Genomic DNA, 26,240 nt, shown 5'->3' with positions numbered 1-26,240 from the left:
AACGGTTGTATTAGTTTCAAAACTAGAGATCACCACTTTGCAATTCTCCTTTTTTTTTTTTTTTTTTTTTCTATTTTCAACCTCACCTTCCTTAGACCGTTAGCCAATATGTTTGCTTGTTCAATACATTCTAAGTGTAATTTCTGTCCACATGTTTGATTGTGCTGGTAATATGTGTGCAGAAGAAAGTCCAGGCAGATGTTGAGGTGAGGCTGAGATCCTGAACAGGTTCACGGAGCTGGAGCCTATCCCAGCAGACTTTGGGCGATGTTGGGGTAAACCCTGGGCAGGTCGACAGCTCGTACTCATACTGCACAGTAATTGTTGAAAACAGTTGCGGGTACCCCCCTTTGGCCTGTAGGCGACGCTCTTTACGGTATCGGGGCCGGCAGTGAGCTGCCGTGCCTGAGAGGCTCAGCTCAGGGCAGGAAAAGCCCGCGTCTTCGCGTCGTCTTCTTTTGACACGTGACACAACCCCGGAAGTTGGTGACGTCGCAGAACAACAAAGATGGCAGGAATAGGAAGCAGCAACTACTGGGAGGGTAAGGAGGCGACGCTTGACTTAATTTACAGTACAGCGCAGTTATAGCAACATCTGACACCGTGTTCATAACGTTAACCGTTGATTTGGTTAACGTTTGGCTCGGACATCTGCGGTTTAAACATTAAACGCGTGTTTGCTACAACCAGTTAGCTCCCAGCGAGCTAGCTGACATGTAATGTAAGTTTACGTTATTCCTTGAGCTGATCAATCTGTGCCGCTGCTTCAGAGGGTTGATCAACTCGACGCATCGGGCTGTTCCGGCTCCTACGTCCATTACATGATATTTTATTCAAGTAGAAACGGTAGTATCACGCTACGAGTTAAATGCCGGAGTTCAAAGTCCAAATAGATTTAAAGTGTAGAAGTCAATGTGGTCATTGTGCAGCCAGAAATGGACTCGCATTATGAAATACTACTGTATTATCACTGTATTAACATTTATGCAGTATCTTGTACCAATACAGCAAAGTAAAAAAAAAAAAAAAAAAAATACTGCATTACAAGTGAAAGTCCTGCACGAAAGTAAAAGTATCCGCAGCAAAATGTAGTTCAGAGTATTCAAGTAAAGATACTGGTTTGGTCCCTCTGACTGATATGTTATTATTTATGACATCATTAGATAATCAATAATAAAAAAAAAAGCATTAGTGTGTACACAACACGTTTCTGTTGCAGCTGCTGCAGGTGGAGCTGGTTTGAACTACTTATTATCCAGTTTTATATCCAGGGACAGAAGATAAATCTGAAGGGTCCTCAGATGATGACTGGGAGAGAAAAACAAGTTCTACATCTTAAATCTGTTTCGAGTTTTTTGGGGACTTTTTTTTTTTTTTTTCATAATTTTTTATTTTTAGTGACGTATTGGATTATTTAGTCATGTATTGAAATGTATCCATGTGAGTTTGCAAAGTTTGTCATCTGCAAAGTAACTGTAGCTAACAGCTAAATATAGAGGAGTAAATACAACACTTTCCTCTGTCATGTAGTAAAGTAAAAGTATTAAGGAGCATAAATGTAAAATCCTCTAATTTCTTCTTCAGCACAGTGCTTCTGTGAAGATACTTTTTACTTTCCACCGCTGATTGTTACAATATTTTGTGCGTGTTGTGTTACAGATCTGCGAAAGCAGGCGAGGCAGTTGGAGAACGAACTTGACCTGAAGTTGGTCTCCTTCAGTAAATTGTGCACCAGCTACAGCAACTCCAGGGACGGACGTCGAGGAGACACGTAAGACCAAGTCACACCTGCACAGTTATCTTCCAAGTCAAACCTGGATCCGCCCGCTGATTAAACACTACGCAGTCACCCACTTTAAAGTTTTTTACTTGGCCAAATGGCCATCAGCCTGATGCAAAACCAATGTCGTCTAACAGCCTGCTGCTTAAAATATACAAAACAACTGCAAGGTAGCTTACTTACATTGACTCATGAATGGCTTCGATTAAACCCAAAGAAAGTACAATGTCAACCTTCAGGGCTGCTAGAGAATCTTAAGAAAAAGGGGCTGAACATGTAGTTTAATAACTGAATACAACTGACTGCTCCTCAAAGGGTCTTTCAGCTAATTTTAAAATTAAGCTAATGAGTTAATGAAGCTTCAGAGGCTCATTAGTCTACAACGGCTTCCTCGAATGTAACAAAAAATATATAAAAAGAATGAATTCAAAGCAATATTTGGCTGATCAGTGGCGTCCCATTATTTGACCAGATGTGAATTGAGAGGAGAAAGGTCGTGTTGTCAGCATTCATGTTAAAGAAATAAAAGAAAGCTACATATTTCTGTGCGTGTTTCCGACTAGTACCCAACCGGGTGCACGACCAATGTGGATGGTGTTAATTCGATATTTGAAATGAACAGCACTTTATTGAAGTCAATTTTGAGTAATTTTTTTATTCAACATTTATTTTCATTTGGTACTATACATTTTTTTTCTTTCTTTTCTTTTTTTTTTTTTCTGTGTGTAGACAATATTCCTCATTCATCCTTTAATAACAAGTTTAAACATTTAATTTCATCAGTAAATCATTTATTCAGTGAAACAACTTATTGATATTTTGTTACGACGTAAACACAGGAGAAACTTCTACGATTTAACAAGAATATTACACACAAACACCTTTAAGTCGACTCTAACGGTTCTGCTTTCTCTGTTTTCCTTCCTCAAGGTCGGACACCACCCCTCTGCTGAACAACTCGACCCAGGACAGGATGTTTGACACCATGTCGGTGGAGATCGAACAGCTGCTGGCCAAAGTAAGTAAATTCTGTTTGGCCGGTGACCTGTGAAAGACCAGCAAAAAAAACAACACTGGATTTATGCCGAGGCTCTTGTCTTTCATCAAGGAAAGAGCCGACTGCAGAGACCTCCTCCCTCTATAGTTTTCAACCCAGATATTTAAAAGCCATTATTTTTCACAACAAAGAGAGAGTAGAATTTAGTGTCATTTCTGAAGTTGGTGATATAAATACAGGAGATGGAAGTGAAGAACAGTTGCTACATCATGATGGCAATGGTGTGCAAAATTGACCAGGTGTATTTATCTCTATAATGTCTGGTATGATTTGACATGAAAGACATGTCTGTGATATCCTCAAATTGACCCTTGTTGAATTGTGTGTTGTTGGTCATGGCGTTCTGCATGCTGTATGTGCTCTTGGTGTCTTCCATCGGTTCATGCACTCATTTATTTTCCATCTTTTTCTCTCTCAGCTGACTACAGTGAACGACAAGATGGCGGAGTACACCAACGCCCCGGGCACGGCTTCTCTCAACGCTGCCCTCATGCACACGCTGCAGAGACACAGAGACATCCTCCAGGTTTGCCCTCTTTATCCCTGACAAGTTTTCCTCCGTTCCTCCCGCTCATCCCTTTTCTCTGCTCCGTCTGTATTGTTTCGGTTTGCTTTCAAAGCACTCTGTAAATGAACTTTGCTAAATTCACTGACGAACCCAAGGACTATTTTCGGAAGCACATACACAGGGTTCTGTGTTTCCAGTTTGTCCTCTTGGTGTTTACTGTTTATTTTTTTACCACTCAGGATTACACACATGAATTCCACAAAACCAAAGGCAACTTCTTAGCCATCCGGGAAAGAGAAGACCTTCTGGGATCTGTCAGGAAAGACATTGAGTGAGTACCCAGTTACACTACCTTATACAGTATACAACAGAAGGGACTACACTCCTGTCCAATATCACTTCAATGAAAGACATCTACTGTAAAAGGAAAAACTCAGTTCCTTGTTATTTCACTTCCTTCTATGTCCACCTTTATTTTTGATGGCAGACCCATTAAATTTCTCGAGATACATTCTGCCGCTCTTCAGGAACAACTTGTTTTAGCTGCTCTTTGGTGCCGGCATCGTGTTGCTTGACCTTTTTTTTCCTTCAAATAGCACAAAGGTTGTTTTGTTGGATTCTAGTCAGGCGACATACTTGGCCACATCATCGTTTTCCCTGTTTTCTTCTTTAGAACCTTTTGCGTGATTTTTGGCATCGTGCTTTGGATCGTTATTGTGCTGCTGCCAAGCCTCTGGTGCCTGGGAATCATTTTGTCGGCCAGTACTTTGGTATATCCAAAGGCATTTAGTGGTTGCTTCTGGAGATGTCCTCTCCTCAACACCTTTTGCACTCATGCAGCACTAAACACTAAACAGGACTTTTTCTTTGACAGTGTTTTTACAGTGCAGTAGTTTACCTGCAGCCCCCTCATCACTGAATGATAGATCCGTTAAGTTAAGGCGTATCTCATGGCGGCGGCGGGTTAGTTTGTACTCGATGTTCGTGATATAGTCATATAATACACCTCGCGTGGGATAAGCCGTGATACATCGAATATCCGATACATCGAACACCCCCTACTTTCAGGGACAGGGGCCTTAAAAAGACAGTGGATAAAACGGCTCGTTTCAGACAGGAGATGAGAAAAGGGGCTGCTATAAGGTTATAGAGGTGTGTGTCACAGTTGTGGGGTTATGCTCTCTGTAGTTTAATATTCACACTGTGAATTAATCTCCAATGCACGCGCATCCATTAATAATTCATTATATTTTGAGAGGTGAATGCATGCGTGGTCAGATGAAGCACAAAGTCTCCTATCGTCTCACGTGAAATTGTAGATGTTACCTCTTACAATACAAACAATATTGTCCTGTGATGCATTGCTTGTGTTTGATCTCGGTGGGTGTCGAGAAATAAAACCTGCCAAGCGTTATTCATGGTGCTCATATGTTGTCGACTTTATTCTTAAAGGTACAGTTGAACCTTGACTTCTAGCTGGCATGCTCTTGGAAAAATGTTTGCCATTAAAAGCTAAGAAGATTCATGGCCTTGTATTGAGAACGTGTGTTCTCTCCTCAGATTGGCTGAGTTGTGAGTGAGTGTCTTGCAATGAGATGGAGGCTCCCCCAGACCGTGACTCCATTTTTTTTTTTTTTTTGTAATGGCTTATTGATCTGTCAGATGCAGCAGTGAGCGTACGGTGAACACCGCAGGATTCCTATCGATCCCACTTTATCCATCTGGAATGCAGAAAATCTGCAGATGCCTCACACAGGCACACTTTTTTTCCATAAGACCGTAGCCCCCTTATACATTAAGTAGATAAATAAATAAATGAATAATAATAATACTTTTTTTTTACACATGAACTCTTTTAAAAGCACGTGATGTTCATGATACATTCTCAGGCTTCATATTACGGAGTACTTTGTAATTCCTTCAGTTGTCAACAGTTTTTATTGACAGGATGTTTCAGCAGTGTAATCATACAGACTAACTTGTATAGATTGCATTACAGGAAATATACTGTATAACTGGCTATCAGCAGATGGACAGGCTGTCCCTGTGTTTTCTACAGAGAACTGTGAAAAGTTTCTAGTGAATGTGAGCTTACTATTTGCAAATACACACACACACACACACACACACACACGCACACACGCACACACGCACACACGCACACACGCACGCAGATGGTGGCTAAAGTGTATTTGGCCCACTTTGACTGAAGGGTCTCTGTTAATGAGTTGTTATTGTTGCTAGTGTTGTTTGTAGGATTATTGTAGTAGCAAAGGCCACATTAATATCAAGGTAAAGGTATGTTGTCATAGAAGATAGAGGTAAGTACTAAAATGTCCCCACTGTGGGATTAATAAAGTCTAAAGTCTAAGTCTAATTAGAAACACATCTTTCTTACTGTGTAAATAAACAAAGTGCAAGTGTGGTGATGGTGCATCATTTATTATACCACAAATAGCTGGATTCTTTAAGTTTCCCTGTATTGAACTTATTTGTATCAATGCACTACTAAATCATTATTAGTTAATGATAACTGAAAGGCACTGCACAGAAGCAATCGCATATTAAGTGTATGTCTATTTAGACTGTAATGTCCCATGAGGTGGGCATCACATGGAACAGTTCACGCAGGCTTCTCATTAAGTCACATTAACAAGGAGTGCCACTGACACTGCATCAGCTCAGTGCTGATGAATCTAATGCATAGAAATGAGCCGGTGTTGTTGACCCGATGTTCAGCCTAACCATGACTAATGTCCCCGGGAGCTGCTAATGAGGAAACCATCTGAGTTTACAGGTAGGGAAATTACAGCTGTTGCTATCATGGCACAGTGCAATGAGATGCCGAGTCATGCTTCACGTGAGATCATTTTTTTTTTTTTTTTAAAGCAATTTGTCCTCAACCTTCCCCGTTGATCTTTGCTGGTGGGTCATGGCAAAGTGATAAGGTAGGATATGAGGATATGTCAAAGCAGTCATATCCTGCACAGCTCAAAGGTTAGCTTTTCAACTATCTATTTGTTGAACTGCCTGCAGCTTGTGACGAATAACAACTATGAGCTAAGTTTACTACTAACACGTACTATTTCTTCTGATCTTGCCAGAGGGGCTTATAGAGAAAACATGTGATCCATTTTATCCAAGTTCACTTAGGAAGGTTGTCCAAAAATCTAAACAACAAAAATACTTTCCCCAAATCACAGAAACAGGGGCACAAATTCATTGTCTATCAAACCAAAGTCGGAGATGTGTTCTTGTCTGCAGCCCGTCGTAGAACTTACATCATAGCAACAACGTAATAAGGCAAGTGATAATATGCACTAGTTTGAAACAAATTCATGTTTTATATTGCAGAATAAGTTGTGTTCTGAAAGCAGAACGTTATGGTCACAGTGCTCTGATATTTTTATGCTTTCATGACATTGACATCGTGATGAACATTTCTGCTGCAGCTGAGCCTTTTGTCCCTTTTGTCAGGTAGAGGGCAGTAGAGATCTTGGCCAAGCAGTAAACACGTTCAGGACAGGCTCACTGTAGATTGTCTTTGTGTATCAGGGTTGTTTACACTGCACACACACACACACACACACACACACACACACACACACACACACACACACACACACATACACACACACACACACACAAATCTCTACTGATTTAAAGAAATAGTGCACACTTTCTCATTTATGCAAGCACCCAAATGAGAAATATGACATTTTATCAAACACTCTATCAATAAGGTGAGATTTGCTGACAGTCTGCAAGCAAAATATATTCTCGCACAAGCGCACACTTCTTATGTGCGGCCGTGCCATTCATAACAGCAGCGTGTAGCAGAGCTGAGCTCAGGCCCAACGCTCCCTCCGCTCCGGCGTTCATTCTAAATGTCAGCAACAAAACTGACAGCGAACCCGTGATTTACATTGGTGCCCTTTTAAAAAGGCTTGCTGGAGTGATGAAGCTGGCTGTCATTACAGGCAAAGGCATCAGTACCGCTGCTTGGGCGGCCAGCTTCGACTCAAGGCAGCCAGTGTGGGTTGTGCTGTGTGTTCACGACACTGCAGTTTTTTTGTTCCCACTTTGGATGAAGTAGGCCCATTTATGCTGTGTGTGTGTGTGTGTGTGTGTGTGCGCGCGCGCAGACTCTTTACAGTTCCCCCTCCTCCCCTGCTCTTAATCGCGTTCTCGCCCAACAGCAGGGTGGGGCTGTGTTTAATGGCTGCTGATGGCTCGAGTTGCATCAAGATGTGTTGGCTCTGTGAGTGCTATACCAGCCCATCAATTGACTTTGACTGCTTTGCTAGCGTATGTAGCTTAGTAGTAGAGAAGAAGCTTCTGTTTTGCTCCTTAATTAACCTGAGATTGTACGCTGCTTTTAATGTTGGGATTCGATCAGTGGCCCTCTCTGAACCTTGTTTTTCCATGACGTCCCCATTCACAGTTCCTCGTGAGACGCGAAACAGAACGCGCCAGTGTTTTCAATCAGAACGTGGATCATTCAGTGATGCTTTGCACATGGTGGGTGGATGCAGATCGAGTATTTCCTGCTGCTTTGCATCAAAAGCTTTCCACTTACTCCAAGAAGGCTTTTACTGCAGAGCAGATACAAGCTATGCAGTGGTATTGGCACAGACTACTTTTTGCTATAATCTGGTGTAAACAGCAGTGACGCCAGGGCTTTTTCTCCAGTGGGTTTGTCAGGTTTATTATTGTAAGGAATAGCTAGAGGCCACCTGTGTTTGCAGTTTGTGTGAACTAGCAAAGCTCCACCACGAAGGTGAGCAACACCTTTTACCATGCCAACAGGCCCCTGATGTTCAGTGGGACGGACCAAGCCTTTACACGTTTATACTTAAAGAGACAGGAGCTAAAACGACTTTTTTCAGACAGAGACTAAACCGAGGAGCTCCGGAAAGGGCCCGCATAAGTTAAATAAAGAGGTTTTTATTTATGTTTTAGCTGCGAGGCATAAAGTGGTACTTTAGTGGAGACCCAGGAGAAAATATAAAAACTGGAAATGGGTATAAAATATCTAAAAGCTACAGCTTACCAGACCATGCGATGGTCAGGCTCGAGGCTTTGGGCCGTCTTTAGACTGTATGTCTTATCTGCTCTTTAAGACCATGTCTAAAATAAACTTTGTCATTGTTTACGTAAAAAAAAAGAACAAATATATATATATATCACATTAAATAAATAGCAAATAATGTAGCAGAACTTTGATTTGTTGATTTATTCAGTGACAGTGTTGTTTTTAACGGTGTGTCTGCGTATCTCTTTCAGGACATACAAGAGTGGCTCCGGGGTCAACAACAGAAGAACAGAGCTGTTTCTAAAGGAGCATGAACACTTGAGAAAGTAAGTTCTCAGCACCTTTCTTTCCCATATTTGAAGAATTTGTAGCCATCCAGAATCTAACTTTTCAATTCGCTCAGCGGAGTTTTAAGAATATTTATTAGTTAGTGTTCATATTTCAACCCTAGCTGTTCAAAGTAGGATAACGCTGCTGTTCTCTCAGACTTGTGCAGCCTTTCTTGGCAGAGCAGTAGCCACACCTTCCCAGCAATATGAGCTGGGTTATCTCAGCCACTTGAAATAACGCTGCAAATCATTGCAGTTGCTGATGCTTCCTTGTGAAACTCTGGCAGCCCCCCTGGCATTTTATCTCTCGATGCTTTCTAACAGATGGTTATTTTGCATTCATTAATCTTATCTTTGTTTAATTCAGGAAAGAGAAAAATGTGCACCGCAATTTAGTGCTTCCCTACTTTGTGGAGAAAAATGCTTTTGTGCTGATACAAACTAAGCTAATGCACTCTTTTACATAACTTTGCATCTTAAAGCTGAAACTGTAAATTATGCATGCTTCTCTTATGACATTTTAGGTCAAATCATGAACTCCAGCAACCTCATTAGTGTCCTACGATCATTTGGCTGAAACTCAAGCGCCGCAGAACAATTCGTATGCGCGTACCTGTGTGAGAGGTGTGAGATGCACCCTGTGTGGAAAGTAAAATTGAATATCAGCAGGGCACACACACACACTCATAAAAAAACACAAATACATCACGGAAGAGCTTTTCACATTGCCCGGGCGTAAGGATATTATCTGATAACTTCGACATAACTGACAAATACAAAGAATTATGATTGATAATCACGACAGCCAAGTATTTGATTCCCGTTTTAAATTCTCAAAGGAATAACACCTTCGTCATTCCCCTTCAAAGACCTCTTAGTTCGTACCTGCTCTGTCATTGCATGGCAAAAAATGGATTTGTCAATTTATACAACGAAATGGGTTTATAGAGTGACTCAACATGAACATGAACTCGGTAACACGAACACCTTTTAAAAGACGATGCAGTTCGCTAAAAGGATGAATTCCCACAACAATGTGTGGGAATTCTCTGCTTGTTTTGGTAATACACAAATTCGAATCTCCACTTTGGATGATTATATACTTTTAAGTATCAACATATGCAAAATTGTCCAGATAATTTGGGCGGCTCAGCAGATTTCAATATAAAAGTTAGTTAAAAAAAAAAAAAAAACAAGCGACCAAGCAGCCTGACACGTAGTCCTGACATGTTTTTCCTGCCTTCTGTTTTCACAATACTTTCGCCAAATGGGTCATATTTAATCGACCTATAACAAGTAAAAACAACATTACATTGTGTGTTATATGAAATTGAGCACGTTTCACGCGTACAGTTGACCAATCGGATTGCTGGGTCGGAACCACTTCTTGAATAGTGTTGTGTATCAGATGTGTATTGTGGCTGGAGTGAGGAAATTCAGATTTTTAAAAAATTTTTTTTTTTAATAATCATTTATTCAAAGCACCAAACATCCACATACGAGCTGATCCTTCGACGTGTGAAATGAGGATGGGCAAGAGACACGTTGTCCTGAACGTCCTCCAGCTCGTCCCAGCAGTCAAGCTGCCAGTGCAGCGCAACTGATAAAGATATAGATAATGACATTATCTTATTAAACGTATTAAACCACAACCCATACTGTAGGGCTTCCCCTGACCGTTGGTGAAGATGAGGAGGGGAAAGAGGAGATTAGAGATGAGGATCGAGTTCCGCTGGACTGATCCTATTAGAGCCATAAAACAGGAAAGAGAAAATGGATCAAATGTGTTCGTGACCAGAGCAATGGTCTGAAGTGAGGGCAGAGCACAAATACTCGATAACAATGAGAGATTGGAGTTTAAATGCTCTTTTATCTTTTTCCTGATACTTCGCGCTGTCTCTCTTTTCAAAAGGCAGTTTTAAGAACATACCCCATCAATAATGAGGTGTCGTTTGTTTGAACCCTAGTTGATATTTTCAATTTCTTTTTAGATGTTTCTTAATTTAATACTCACACCAATATAGAGGGAAGGTTGTGGAGTTTTCATTTTGCAGCTCAGCTTGTGATGACTCATGACCATATAGTGACCACACAGAATTTTTCTGCGAAGCAAAGAATTTATTCTCTTTGCCATCTTGGGTCTTTTTGGGGCGAGTAAACAAATTCTCCTGTTTTTTTTTTTTTACTTCTGTGGTTGTTAGTGTTCCACAGTATCATAATACCACATGATGCAGATGTTTGTCCACTTCTTTAAAGTCAAAACTGTTCCACCAAATACGAATCTGCTCAAAGATCATGGGTCAAACTAAAGACTCAGCCTGTTATAGTTACACGTTAAGGCTGGCCGACAACCTCTGACCTCGACCTTGTTCTGAACAGTGAATAGAAACTGTTACCATCAAACAATAGATACAGGGTTTCACAGTTTAATAAGGTAAGACTGAAGCCCTCTTTTGTGCACCAGTCCGTCCTAAGATTAAATATGGCTTTTAAGCCCACATCAAATGTACGTTGAAGGGGCGGTAAATGTGTGTATCTTTGTCTTTTGTCCTGATTTTTTTTAATTCTTTGTGCAAATGGAACTACTACGATGCAAGAAATACCTCAGACTCATGTAACAGTAAAATATCATAATTATCCTCATGAATCTCTGTGTGCCCCTGGTTTTTTACCTTAGGCCCGTCAGCCAACAGGAGGATTGAAACGACCTGTCCCAACCGTGGTTTTATGGTAGATAATGTAGCGTACGTTAGCCTGAAGAGACAGACGTGCACAGATAAATTTATAAGATGGCCTCTAGGTTTTTGCCGCTAGTGTTGAACTGCTTATAATTCGACATCAGTCAGACCTTCCTACATAATAGCTCTGAAATCTGCTGTTGCAGAGCTGTCGCAGTCGCTGAATGCTTCAGCAACAGTTTGCTTTTCAGTTATGAAAGCTACTATAAATGCTGAGGATCTTTCTCACTGGTATCTCTCTGTATTTCTTTTTCTCCTTCCCTGTATATCTGTTTTTCCATCTCTCTCTGCTGTAAAGCTTAGTCTTCATTAATAAACTAGAGGGGAGGAGGGCCAGGTCCATTAAACGTTCATGTCGGAACGGGCCTAATAGTAGTGGTCACACTGATAGGACTTCCTGTAAAAGAGTACTTAAGTGAAATGAGGCAAATTAACACCTCAAACTGACATGCATTTCACTGAATTTGATAAGTGTGTTTGCTCTTTGTGTTTATTTGCCACCGACAGTGACTCTCTAGTTCAAAACTCAAACTTCCGTTTCATCTTTCCTTTTCAGAGTCTATATTCGGAAAGTTGAGTCACTCATCTCGGCTCAAATATAAGAACATTTGCCTCAATTAATGCTACTAACAAATCAGCATCTCCCAAATTTAATCAGCTTCAGACATTTCCATCAACTTTCCATGTGATTGGACTCCAGCCCGTCTTATTGTAGAAACATTTGAAAGCCCTAGTTCAACATGCGTAACAGATTTGTGTTTGGGAGCTAGTTTCCCTTCATGCCTGCGTCTTGTTCAAAAGACTTTTTATGGAATCATTCATCTTCTAAAAGTCCTTGAAGTGTAATACTTGTACATATTGAACCCACATTTGCAGTTCAATGTTGTGTTGAGTAACTCTTTGATGAAATCTTGTGGTCAGTTTGTTTTATATTACAGCTATTGTTTGAAATATTTCTTCTGTGTGCCTGTTTTGCAAAATGAAAGTATTCCCTATCAGTGCAGTAAATACTGCAGCACCCACAGGCCATATCAGCAGGTACAGCAGAGCTATGCATCCTGTGAAAGCTCCTTGATTCCAATCACGAAGAACATCATTGGTGATGATTTGTTACCTTGCGAGGAAATTACGCGAGGATCCATCTTGTCTTCGAGTTCTGCATTTGTGTATGAACCAGCGTCGGTTTGGGCCAATCAGCTCCCCTGTTAGGACCTACGGGCAGATATGGGCCGGGTTTGATTTTTTACAAGAAATAATAATTTAGATTTTTACTTTCAGAAGTCTGATGGCCAGTATAACACTATTATACAATGTCATATATATACAAACTGGGTTTCAAAGTTTGGTGCATAGTGAAATGATATTGGGGAAGTAATAGCATTTTAAACAAGCAAACAGGTTTCCTTATTCTGATTGATTCCAGCGTTTGAAGTGTTTTGCTGCTCAGTTGTTTGGCTGATTGTTTCGGGGGCTTTGTGGTTTATTAAATCCTCCCATTCTTACTCTGTGAGCAGCAAAATGCTCATCACAGCTTCTTCTCTGCTGTCCAGTTGCTGGGTGTAGGCTCCCTACCAGCTGAACTGTCAACAAAAAAAACTGAGGAATCGTTTTTCTAATAGTTCTGAATGGATCTGCACTGGCCAAGTGTTCTTGAGCCGTAACGCCGGCAGCACAGCTGTTTAGCACGATCGGGATCAATATGGTGATAAAAGGTTTTCCATGTGCCTCGCTTCTGAAGGGCTCTGTGTGAATGCTGGCTTTGGGAAGCATCTGCCTTTCTTCTTTCCAACTTGGGTATTTATTCCCATTCTTACACAGTCCCAGTTTCCCCTCCCTTTCTGTGGTTGCAGGCAACCCTTGCGTGCTTTTCTTTGCATCACCATGCTCAAAGGTTTTCTTGGTGGTAATTGTTGTTATGCATGTTGATAGATCCGTTCTGTGACTCTGTCAGTGTAGAAGCTGTGTTGAGTATTAAGCAGTAGATTTTGAACCAGTTCTTAGCTTTGATTTGTGGCCACTCTTCCGCTTTGCTGATGCGGTTTGTGCTCGACAACCATTGCCAAGATTTGACTTTTTCCAGTGAAAGTCATTCATGTTTCAGTTTACTGGGCTGCGTCTGTTAGTTGCCTGTCATTGCTCCAGAACTTGACAGAAAATGACTCTTGGAATGTATTTTTCTTACAGAATACCACTTAAATTGTCATACATTGATGAATTTATGAGGACATAGTAAAATATAATTTTTCTATCTATTAGTCTTTGTAATCATTTAGGCTTGCAGTGATACCTGCATAAAACTGCCAATGCAGGCATCATTTTTCACCATTTGGCCAGAACTCAAATAAAAAAAAAAATAGACGCGTGTGTGAGCAAAGTCTTTCTGATTCTATGTTGCTTGTGAATGAAGAGAGCAAAAATGCCTGTGGCCCATGTGGGTTGGTCCATCACACTGGGAAAGGCAATTACCTTGAAGCTAACGAGCGATTTAATGACTGCAGCAAAACAGAACTGACCAGGGAAAAGGAAGGATCCCACTCAAAGCTGAAACCACAGAGGACTTTAGGTACATGAATGCGGTGGCACAATCAACACCACACCCGCAGCTGTGGGCCGATAATGGAGGGAACATAGCATAAATCTCTTGCCCTGTCTCATCTCTGCATATACAATCTCCATGAATCAAAGCTCTCTCTTTTTCCTCTTCAGCTCATGATTTATAAGGAGACCACTGTCAGCAGAGAGACAGTTAAAGGTTTAGTTTCCTCTGTCAGTCGGTTGTCTGTCCACCTTGATCTTTTTTCCTTTTCTTCCATCGTTTGAGGCCAGTGTCATGTGTCTGTCGGGCCTTCACAATGCGTAGGCACAAATCTTTGCTTAAACCCCGTGCGTACCAACAAATGATGACTGGCTGGCTGTCTTAGAAAATGTAAACGCACACCTTTTGGCATATTAACACTGCATTCATTAAAAATGGATTTAATAAACAACAGCATTAAAAACCGTTAATTTACTAATGCATTGACCAAATGTGTTAAATAGGCTAACCATGAAATCAACGCCCTTTAATCTCATCAATTATTGTCTTCATGAAAATATTCACACATATTCACAGATTGCAAATACCATATTAATTATGAAATAAATTAGGCTACCTGTTACTCTTGCTGGATGTCATCACTTTCACCCTCATTTGCATATTTTCTGCGAATGTTGGATGATTGCCCAATAATTGCTAGCGGTCTCTCAGCCTGGACCGTCGGATCAGGTGCTCCTTGTGCTCCACCTGTTTCCTTCTTTTTCTTTTAGTCTGTGATGCGTTTCTTTGTGTCGACTTTAATATTGAACCTTTTTTTTTTTTTTTTTTTTAAACCTGTGCCACACTATGCACTTCAGGGGACGCAGCAGCCTCGGTAATTGCAGTCCCATGTGTACATTTTATTTTATTTATTTATTTTTTTTAACCATATACTCCTGAGGAAACACTTTTGTAAAGTGTGTCGTTTCTGGCTTCCACCTCCAAACGCCGTTTCAATTTCTGCCGTTTGCATTTTTCTTATTTACTTTTCTTCTCTTCTTGTTTATTTTTTGTAATACATTTTTGATGCCATCTCTGTCCACTCATCTTCGCTCTCTCTTTACTTTACCCCTTTCTTCACGATAGAGCTCCAGACAAACAGGTGTCCTTGTATAGAGAAATGGGGGCAGAGTAGTATGCTAATAGCAGAGCGCGGACACGCGCCCGTCTTCTGCCTTTGGTGCCAATCATTTCATCAAATATGTCGCTGTATGTTACTCCATTTTAGTCTGACAAAAACAGCAGTTATGATATTACAAACCAGTGCCAAAAAGCAGTTTGGTGCTCGTGTGGGGAGCTGTGATCCAACAACGGGACGCCGTTCAGCCCACACAGTGACGGGACATTGCAATGCATCTGGCCATCTATAGTCTGGGAGAAAGAACCCACGCTACCAGTGTCTGCTACAGGGCTTAAGAACATGTGGGTCCTTCCTTCTCATGCACACCTCTGATGAATAAGTCCCTTGCAGCGTCAGGGGCAATTCCCTTGTGAAGGTGTAAGATGTGTACCACTGACATCCGTCAGCACTACTTTTGCATGACAGTCCCTCGAAGATTACAGGAAGGGCAAAGTTTGCGTAAAAGAAATGGGTGAAGACTGGAATTAAAGGCAATTAAATTCACTCGCATTTGCTGTTTGCGGTCAGTCCTGTTTGGCCCACCAGCAGAGAGAATGACCTGAACATCAAAGATCATTAGCAAGTTAAATCTGAGTGACCTGGAAAAAAAAAAAAAAAATCACTTGTCTGTTCCAAGTACAAGTAGAAATGCTCAAATAACTTTACGATGCACTGAAATGTTAATGTAATTTTATAAGTCCCCAGACACGGACAAACAATTATGGATTGGGTTTCGAAGTACATGCACAGTGACTGACCACTAAACTGTAGGGATGGGCTCAAGAATGAGGTGAAACATGCCCATGTATTAGCATCAGGATATAAAAGTTCAGATTAAGGTTTGGGACGGTTGGGTTGGTGAAGGTTTTGGTAAACAAAGGGTTGGGTAGAAATCTTTAAGAGATCCTCCCCTCACTTCCTCTAACTATTTGTTGGAATCATAAGAATGCTAAGAGCTTAAAGGAAATCACATATTGAGCATGAGGCTGAAGATGTACTGCTGCGTTAAATGAATGTCGGACCATGAAATACAATCCCTGCAATTTTGTTTGTTTGCTGTACTCCAGTTCTCTGGAACATTATCCAAATTGATTCCAATTACAGAATTAACTGCTGAGAGCTTTGATGTTTATGGGTAACCTGAGACTCAAACCCAGTTTCACAACATACGAGGTTTCTCTCTCTCTCTCTCTCTCTCTCTCTGTATGTGTGTGTGTGTGTGCGTGTGCGTGTGTGTGCGTGTGTGTGCGTGCGCAAGAATTTGACGCTCCCTATAAATTACTAAAGAATCACACTGTTTCATGCAGAACATTAACAGAAATTAACAATATTTTAAGTAATCATTAGGCTTGTTAGGATTAAACATTATTCTTTAAATATTTATCCTTTATTCGGATTCCTACATTTAGCATTTAATAGTTAATAAATATTCAGTGGCGACCTCAGTTGGTACACCTGAACAATCTTCTTTTATTTTAATCAAACTCAATTCGATGTTTATTCTGGAAGTCGTAGTTAAGTCTACTGGACTGGATAACATTGTACCGAGTGGCGTTCCTAATTTTTGAAATATTAAAAGCACTTCTGAATAAAATACAGCGCAGTGAAAACACCACCAATATCTACGACCTCGCGCTAAAACACATTATTGAATTTACACATTTCTGACATTGCCGCCAGACTCGGTTAAAAAAAAAAAGGAGATGCCGCAGCGCTGTTACATAAATAAAATGACCTAAAGGTGTGTGTACAGACAGGAAATAGTACAGGAGTATTTTTTTTTTTAACACTTGGCACCGTTTTAAACTTTCTTACATATTTTTACTGAATTTTTGCTCTTTGTATTAAGCGAAGAAAAACATGACCGAGTAGCACGGCGACTCACTGATGTCGGTGGGAACATTCAGATGACGATATGCCGTCTCGTACCAGACTTGTCAGTCAGTCACTATGTAGGAGTGGATGAGGCGTATTTGAAGAGAAGAAAAAGAAAACCAAGTCCCAAATATAGTAAAAGTGAATTCAGTTCTTCCTCCAACTCCATGTCATCGAGATTTTGGCCGGTGAGCTTTCTATTGATTACTGCTTAGTCTGAAGCCGATACTGATAACTGCCCCCACGTCAATTCACGAGTTCACGAGATTTATTTGTCTCAAAGTCATGCATGTGCAACTTGCAGTCAAACACTCTAGCCGCTGTGCATCTTCGAACTGTGTACAAGACTTATATGCTGTATATTAAATCCTAAATATGAACACACACGCAGCACAACACCATAAAAGTGTAAAACTACAGGAGAGACTGCGTTGCTTGTGCAAATGTATGCAAGTATGCTACAAGTCATTTGTTTACTACCATTGCATGTTCTTACTGCACTGCCTCGTGTCAATATCTAACCAGTGTCTTCCTGTCGTCCCCCCCCCCCCCGTCCTCTTCTCCCAATCACTGTCTACAGCTCGGACCGACTGATGGATGACACAATAAGGTAAGACCGGGCTTTTCTGTATTGTGCGTATGGCAAGACATGTATTTGTATATCCCTCATCTCCATTGTCTTATCCGCGGTCTGAACTCGACTCAAAGCCTTATAATGAGTGAGGAATTTACCTTAACATGGTCTGAATATGTTAAATCCGACAGGCCAGCACTATCTATAGTGCAGAAATGCCAATAAAGAGACGGTGAGAAATCCAAATCTTCCGGGAGGCAGATGATCAAAATCCTGGATACCGTTAATACCATGTGTACAAGGATAGGAAGAAACTTTTTTGTCGTGTTCCGTATAAATGCAATAACCTGAATATGATCAAAAGCAGAATGAGACTTAATATCAGGATATTTTTTTATTGTTGCAGTTCGGACAAAACGGCATAGTTGGTTAATTCATCTCAAATTAATCCAGAATCCACAAAGTAGATATATTTACGGGTGAAAATGTTCACACACACTACCCACGCCCAACCTTTAAATTCAGCCACCAGGAAACCAGATTTATGTTCAAGTAATAGATTCTTATCGTAGAATCGTCACCAACATTTGGTGTGTAGATTCCTTTGGACCCGGAGTTCAGTGAAGCTTTCAGTGCCGTTTCTCATTGTACGTACTTGTGATTCAAATGATGGACTTTGATGAACACCAGCACTTCAGAAATGTGCCAACTGCTGGTCACATAATACCATCTGTGCATAAAATAAAGAGGATTGTCACTTGCTCAATGCCGGCTCCTGAGAAAAACTCCTCCACCTCACTGATTTATTGACATCATCCATCTCCCACTTGCTCCCTACTCCTTTCCATCCTTTCTCTCCTTTCTCTCCTTTCCATCCTTTCTCTCCTTTCTTTCCTTTCTCTCCTACGCAAATTACAAATATGTTGCTCAAGATTTAACCTTCCTCCTGCTCATTTTTTGACATTGACTCTAAACAACAAAGTATGAAGCATTAAAGGTGTTAAGTTTTTTTTTTATATTAATCAAAGAGTCCTTGTTTTTATTAGATTTCTAGACTGTGATTCCCAGTAAACTAGAAAGATGTCTTGTTATTTGGTCCTTTCATCTTATTTTATAGCTGGATGATGAATATAATAGTCAGGAGTCATATACCAGTTGATCTCCTTTCATTCTGACCGTTACACCGCTTTCGTTTATGTTTGTCAAATGATATTGAAGAAATTGAAAAGCATCCAGCCAACCATCAACGTGTTCCTTCGGCACAACTCATTTCCTTTTCTCTAATGTATGATGTGCATCGTATAAAAAAAATACAGTCTTAAAAACAAATGCTGAAGTGTGCTTTCATATCGGAAAACTTTTCTGAACTAGTTTACTGACGTCAGGAGCACATTTTGAACATATTCTGTTTTGGAAGAAGTCGTTGCTCCTCCAGAGGAATTTCTTCTATTTAGTTTTTACCTGCTTTTTAAAGGTTATTTTCTTTGGAGATTTCATTCTGAATTTCTCCATATGTTGTACATTGCTAGGTATTCTGAGAGAGTTTTATGCTTTTGGGATTTTTTTTTTTTGATTTTTTTTTTTTTTTTTTGTATAATTAAACTGTCTTCAACTAATTTCACTTGACAGGTTATTTGACAACTCAAGACACTTTTAAGGAAGAATTACTGGCTGATCACACAGTGCGTCTTCATCCTCCGACTGTGATTCTCATGGGCTGGTTAACATTGAGATAAACGATAGTCGAGGTTGCTGTCGTCAGCAGAGTGATTCTTCCTGACTGAGGAGAACATGATCCCCAAAACACTGCACCAGGCCAAGACTGCGGACTGTCCCTTCAGCAACCTACAACCACAGGAGTTGCCATGACCTCACCAACACACCCACGCGCACACACACACACACACACACACGCACACACACACACACACACACACACACACACGCACACACACGCACACACACGCACACGCACCTGCGCGCACACACACGCACACACACACACACGCACCTGCGCGCACACACACACACCCCTCACCCCTCCCCCTCCCAACAAGTCCTGTAAACCCATATGTCCACACATGCCATTTGTTCCTATCCTCAAATATGAACCACTGGAGTGTTTCCTTAATCAGCGCCCTTTTAGGCACAACAAAGACCATACTATGTCCTTATAGTTACGCAATTGTGGTCGTCGTGGCAACAGTAAATGCAGTTTTAAGAAACTGTCCCAACTCGTGGTTGGAAACGGGAAGCGAACCCCCGGTCTCCTGCCCCCAAGTTTTGCCGTTTTATCAAAACCTCTGCAGGACGCCAGATTGTTGTTACATCTGTGGTCGCTCAGAGGTCCAAGAAGTTCAATTTGTAACTGAGGGTTGCAATAAGCTGTTTGCACAAAATACCTATTGGATCATTTTTATGAGAAAAATTCACCATCCTCCACTTACTCAAACTCTCACACTGCAAAATGCCTTTTTAACTCGCAACCTGCTTTCAAGTATGCACACACACCCACACACACACGCACGCACGCACACACACACACACGCACACACACGCACACACACACGCACGCACGCACACACACGCTTTATTAGCCAACAGACCAAACCACCGCAGTGTTGTCATGCCTCCGGTGGGACTCTGTACCTCTGGGATGGTCAGTTCTTACTGTTTATCACCGCTGTTCAAGACATGAAGCTACTTCCATTGAGCGAAATGTAAACTGTTGTCCCAACTCTTTACTGACGTGTTTGTCTTACTGTTTAGTATTTTTGTGTATAGAAGTATGTAGGACATACGTACACATGTAGCATGCCTGCTGTGTGTGTGTCTATAAAATAAGATAAAAACAGATTTCATACCGCTCACATGCTGAAGTGAAGCGCTCAAAGGCGGGCTCAGTAGCTGCTATTGATTATTGTGTGGAACAGTTGCCACGGCGACCGAACACCGCTTGAAACTTTTCCTGCCGACTGCCCAGCTGCGCGTTCCTGCTCCGGAAGTTGCCGAGGTTCAAGTTTGAGACGAAGAGAGGCACAGTGTCACGGCAAGGCTGTACCTTCCTTCTTCAAGCCCAGCCGTCGCACGTGCTCACTGCGGGCACCCACACGAAGCTGAAGGATAACCTGATAGGATGAAAGAATATTTCAACCCAGGACGAGCACCCTGACGGTGGCATGGGTGTGATTGAGGACACTTTAGTTTAACACAGGAATATATAAACATTTCACTTCCAATAATGTTTAATGTGCATGAATGGTTGTTAGACAGAGTTATCGAAAGGTGAGAAGACATGTAACGGCTTTCAGAATATGTGAACAGTTCATTGGAGTGAGATGCAACCACGAGCAGCCGTTAAATACGAAAGCAAAGCTCAGTTTGGACCTTTAAATTGCGTCACCTCTTATCCATTGAAGTGGAGGGAACCATCGCCTCTTGGAATTGAATTTCCCCTCGTATGTTGACTCGCAGTCAAAGGCACTTAACAGTAGCTACTAATGAGGGCAACCACTTGCAGTATTGTCACTTCTCCACTCAGGGTTCACTTTCTCTTTCTTTAGCATTGCTATGGCGACCAAGGAGAACATGACCTCCCAAAGGGGCCTGCTGAAAGCCATACAGAGCAGGGTCAACACGCTGGCCAGTATCCTTTGTGCTGCATGTGCGCATGACTGTGTGTGGGGAACCAAATGAAAGAAAGCATGCAGTCGATTTTAAAGTTCAAGGGCTCTATTTGAACAATCTAAGTGCACGCTCTACAGCACATAACTCAAGTGCATTCACTGCAATAGCAAACCCCCTTTTGCGACTTTGGATACTGGATAATCTCAGCGCCAAGTATGGAACGTGGTTCGAAGGAGTTGTACTTGGTGCCCTAATTAATCACGTGTTTTTAAGGTAACATGTAATCAACCAATCAGTGCCATCTCCCATTCCCTCTGAGAGCCAGGTGCATTTTATGGCTGATTTTTCCAATTAGAGAACGCTTCTCTACAGAGGGATGGGATGTACTTATGTGCAGATTGATGTAGATGATAATAATCTTTCACAGTTTAAACCTTACATTTTTAAGCTATTGCATATTTGTGAGCTGCTCCATGTCCGTGTGTGTGTAACAAATGGGGGTGTAAGCACACTGTACATTCACTTATGCAGGAGTATATTACTTTATTATTAAAATAACAGTAAAAAAAAAAAAAAAAGCTCCACCAATGACTTGAGATCGTCGTTTGTTGACTTTCCGCTGCCTCAGGATAACAATCCACCACCAACGTGCCTGACCGCACCTCAGTTTATGACCATTGGCGCATAGATGGGTCCAAGTACATTTACTGTTTCAACAATGTGGCGGCTGGACAGGAAAGAGAGAACTGCTTCCATCTCCCTAGCAAAGACACTCGCAGTGTGCTTGGCGTTGCTTTGCTCCAGTTGTTGATAGAGCCCGAAGGGTTACGGTTATGAAATCACTACCTCAGAAATCAGTGCCCGCATATTGAAAGCGTGTCTTTGTTATCAGAATTCATGGCGCTGAACCAAGTGTCAGCGTTACCGTTGTTAATATGTTGCCTATTTGTGATTTTCCTTAACCTTTTGACTCACCCAGACCGTTTTCCAACTATCAACAACCTCATCCAACGAGTCAACCTGCGAAAGAGAAGAGACTCTCTCATCCTTGGCACTGTGATTGGTGTCTGCACCATTCTCCTCCTGCTCTATGCTTTTCACTGAAAACCAGGCCTGGTGAACACTGAAAAGAAGCAGGATTTATCTGCTCTTTGTTGCATGGGAACCCCCCTCCCCCCCCCAGAGACTGAGCTCAGTGATTGGAGGACCCTGGAGGCTCCTGAGCAGAAGGACATTCAGTTGGTCCAGTTCTGGGACGGGAACAAATTTGGCCGACATGTTCTACTGAACCTCTATTTAGCAGTGGGACAGATGGAGGGCTGGTGGTTGGGTGTTCCTTTGCCAACGAGGGAATGGAGACCAAAAGTACAAATGAGACTTGATTTTAACAAAATATATTGATAACTCACTTGGAGAGAAACTCTGTGCCGTTGAAAGTGTGAAGAGACTGCGAGACTGTGTGATGCTTTTTTTTCCCACAGGTGGAAGGATTTTTTTGTTGAATGGTCCTTTTCAATTGGGATGGATAGTTCACTGTGGAGTGTAAAATGTGAATTAATAAATTATTCATATCAGTATGTGCAACAAAGTGTGTGACACCAGTAGATACTCATTTAAAACATTTTATTTAAAAAAAAAAATATATATATATCATTTGAACTATTAAAAAAGTGTATTGAGCCTTCTTATTTCTGAACAAGTTGAACTACCCGGCTATCACCTCGGGGCTCCCAAAATGATCCGTTTTTTTTTCTTTTTTTTTAAACTTCATTTCTTATATTAAGAAATATACTGAAAGCTACGCTTTATTTTTTTTTCATTTCAGTATTTTGGGTGCGTTTTATAGTTCTGTTACAGATGACGGAAGAGAGAGAGAGAGAGGCGTTGTGTTTTGTGTTCAGCAGGCCACCAGGGCACCTGTCAGCCACTACATTTACATTTAGAGATGAATAATCAATTACTCAATCGATAGAAAATCGATTGGCAACCTTTCTGACGATTTGAAACCGCATCTTCAGAGTGAACGTTTGCTGCCTTTCACATTGGCCTCTGGAAAATTGTGGTACGTGACGTTTATTAACTATTTTTGAAATGAACATGATAAGTATGACTACAATACTATCTATCAAAAAAATATAACGAAAATAATCTTTAATCAGAGAGCTTTTAACATTCATATATGCATTTCCAGTAACCTTCTTTCTCTGTAATCATTAACACCAATGAAACACGCAACATAAAGTCAGTTGAGTTTCTGGATCTTAAGAAGATCGTTCATAGACGGTAAGATGCGAAATAGTCGGGTAAAAGGCAGCTGTGCTCTCTGTTTGCTGTCGAGAGTTGTCGCGACAGTTATCAAAGCCGTGTGGAATAAAGCATCTGGGCTGAGGTTTCTTTAAAGAGCGGCGAAATGCCTGCTGTTGCCTTAAGTGCTCTACTTCGAGGTTCCTATAGAAGGAAAGTGAAACCGTAACAATGCTTTGATCTTCAGCTATAGGTGTAGTGTGCCCGGCAGAGCCATTTGATTTCAATGCACGGGAAACACTTGAGTGGAGTGTGCATTTGAAGGTGAGCGCTAAAGCATTGTTCTGAGAGGGGAATGACTGCAGACGGGGTTACACCCGCTCGATTAAAGTCTTAGTTTGCTGCTGGAGGAGTAGGAATGTGAAAGCGGGGCGGCTGTGTGAGAAAGATCAATGTGCTTTTTTCTCACTGCTTCAGGCTGTTAGATGACTGGACTCCAAATAAATTAAGCCTGCTTGGCTTGAAGGGGGATAAATTTGGTTTCCTGTCCTCATTCCTTCTGTTTGAAGCCTTCCTCGCAAATAGCCACTAAAAGATTGTCTTCATGTTGATCTGGCATTTTCAAAGAAATGTCTTTTGTCCTTTTCACAGCAGTCAGACAGCCATCTTTCCCTGAACTCCTTTTAGGAGGGAAATCCTGTCAGAAGACTGCAGAAGTGCAACTCTTGAATATTTCAGCCGCTCAAACAGAACGCCGCCCACGCAGCACTAAGCGCCAGATCCTCTCGCCTCGAAAGGCCCCGCTACAGTAACTTCTGACGAGCACAAAGTCTGTTTTATTCGAAGCAGCTCAAAGGTAAGACATCAAGTCTGGTCCGCTGTCTTGAGAACAAATTAGACGGCTATTTTTATCAGTGGTTTTTGAAAACGAACCGCGGGGATGCATCACTGTCTGCTGACATAACGGCCTCTTTATCACTTCCCTCCGCAAAATGTTTAATGACAATTTAAAAGGCTGCTTGAGTATAAACGTTCAAGTTTAGCATTTTCAAGAAGTGGGAGCTTGAAGAACACATTGTTGACGTCTCGGACCATGCCACGCCTGCACGTATAAGGGTTGTGGACTCTGCAGTGAAGAAAGCAGGCTGTAAAAGTGGAAAATCGACCACGAATTCCCCATTTTCCTATGAGTGTGTGTGTGTGTGTTTTTTTTGTTTTTTTTTACACCACTGTTGAAAAAGTGCGCTCGCTCAACTGTTCCTTCTTAATTATTGATGGCAAAGCGGGTCTGTCTGTTGGTCTGCTGCTTTTGTCTGAAATATCGGATTAACTATTGTGTGGGTTGCTGTGACATTTTGCAAAACGTCGTCATGAAGCCTTCTGACTTCACCCAGCTTTTCTCGAGGGTCACTGTTGGGCCGCCTTTCTTTAATGTCTTGATTATTAGCAGTTTAAATACTGTGTAATTTTGCTCTGACATTCATATTCCCTACCAGGATGTAGTAACTCTGGGAATCCCCCCAACTTATTCAAATTTCTAAACGGGTCAACATTTTTTGGTTTACGACCAAATATTTTGCAAATCTAATCGTATCCTTATCATCCTCAGCTGTGCTTTGTATTTAGTGCTCAGTGGCCAATGTTACCACGCTAACGCAGTAAACTAAGATGGTCAACATGATAAACATTGAGCCTGTTAAACATCAGCCTGTTTTGGATCGTTATTGTCAGCATGTTGGAAACCACCGGGTCGAAGAACAGCGCTCTGTGGACTCTTCTGCTTTGGTCTCCTAAACTCACTGCCGCCTGTCTCTGGCTGTCAGCGCACAATTCTTGTATAGAAGTCACCGTCAGAAGGCAAAAGTTGGACCATGCATGGTAACGTTTATTCCTGACATGCAAAATGTACACCACAGAGATGAAAACTGGCACATACAGTATACTGGAAAAGAAACGCAGTAATATAGAGATATGAAATGGAGGTTTGAACTGTTTTACTGACAGAGCAGTGCTTAGGCTAGACATTTGACCAACCAGTTTCAGAAATGCATAAATGGGGATGTTACAATAACACTAGAGCAGTAGCCTACACTGTGTAAACATGGGGAATCTTTGGATTTTGCTGCTTTCAGATGTTTGGATAAAGAATTTTTTTTTTTTTTTAATTTTTTTTTTTTATGTACAACTATGAATTAGATGGAATCAATAAAAGATTGTTTTGCACAAGTCATTGTGCTATACAGTGATTATACTTGACAGTCTGCAGCCTTACATTGGTAATGTTGAGTTTCGGACTTGTAGAATCACTTTAGCTGCGTCGTGCAGCTGGCGTTTCTCTCTTCTTTCACTTGTCTGAGCCCTTAAACAACCATTGGAACTCGTCAAATGGCATCAAATTTGATCACTTTAGGGGATTTTTTTCCAAATGTTTCCCGATTTCATTTTGCGCTAGACAAAAAAAAACAAAAAAACATTAATGCCTAAAGGAAATCTAAGCTGTGCATTTGAATAAAGCAACATGGACTTCCAGTGATTTTATCTGTGCTTGGAGCTTAAGCCTGTTATATGTCAATCCAACAGTCCTGTGTATCCACATGGGGGACTTCATACAGCGAGTCCTCCCTGATAAAGTGATGAATACAGACAATTTGTCGTGCTTGTATTTCAAGGAAAGCTTCTTTAAATGCTATTTCTCGTCACTTAAACACATTGATTTGCTCATTTACAAAAATAAGTGTGAGTCAGCCTGTTTCGGCCCATAGCATGCGTACATATTGC

The 26,240-nt window shown here is 41.2% G+C and overlaps 1 protein-coding gene across 1 annotated transcript; it reads left to right on the top strand.

The window, feature by feature from the left end:
- The first annotated feature begins 477 nt into the window (after nt 1-477).
- gosr1 (golgi SNAP receptor complex member 1) lies at nt 478-25,690 on the top strand. Its single transcript, XM_069147975.1, has 9 exons — nt 478-542; nt 1,660-1,771; nt 2,711-2,798; nt 3,256-3,363; nt 3,585-3,676; nt 8,632-8,706; nt 17,598-17,627; nt 21,155-21,237; nt 22,198-25,690. The coding sequence occupies exons 1-9, from the start codon at nt 509-511 to the stop codon at nt 22,320-22,322; spliced, it is 747 nt and encodes a 248-aa protein (XP_069004076.1). The 5' UTR covers nt 478-508; the 3' UTR covers nt 22,323-25,690.
- Nucleotides 25,691-26,240: the final 550 nt, after the last annotated feature.

Source organism: Embiotoca jacksoni, unplaced genomic scaffold, assembly GCF_022577435.1.
Source record: "Embiotoca jacksoni isolate LCO1_2020_lvr unplaced genomic scaffold, fEmbJac1.0.p SCAF_14, whole genome shotgun sequence".
NCBI classification, from domain to species: domain Eukaryota; kingdom Metazoa; phylum Chordata; class Actinopteri; family Embiotocidae; genus Embiotoca; species Embiotoca jacksoni.
The sequence above is the reverse complement of the archived record's forward strand: the minus strand, read 5'-3'. Positions and strand labels throughout refer to the sequence as shown.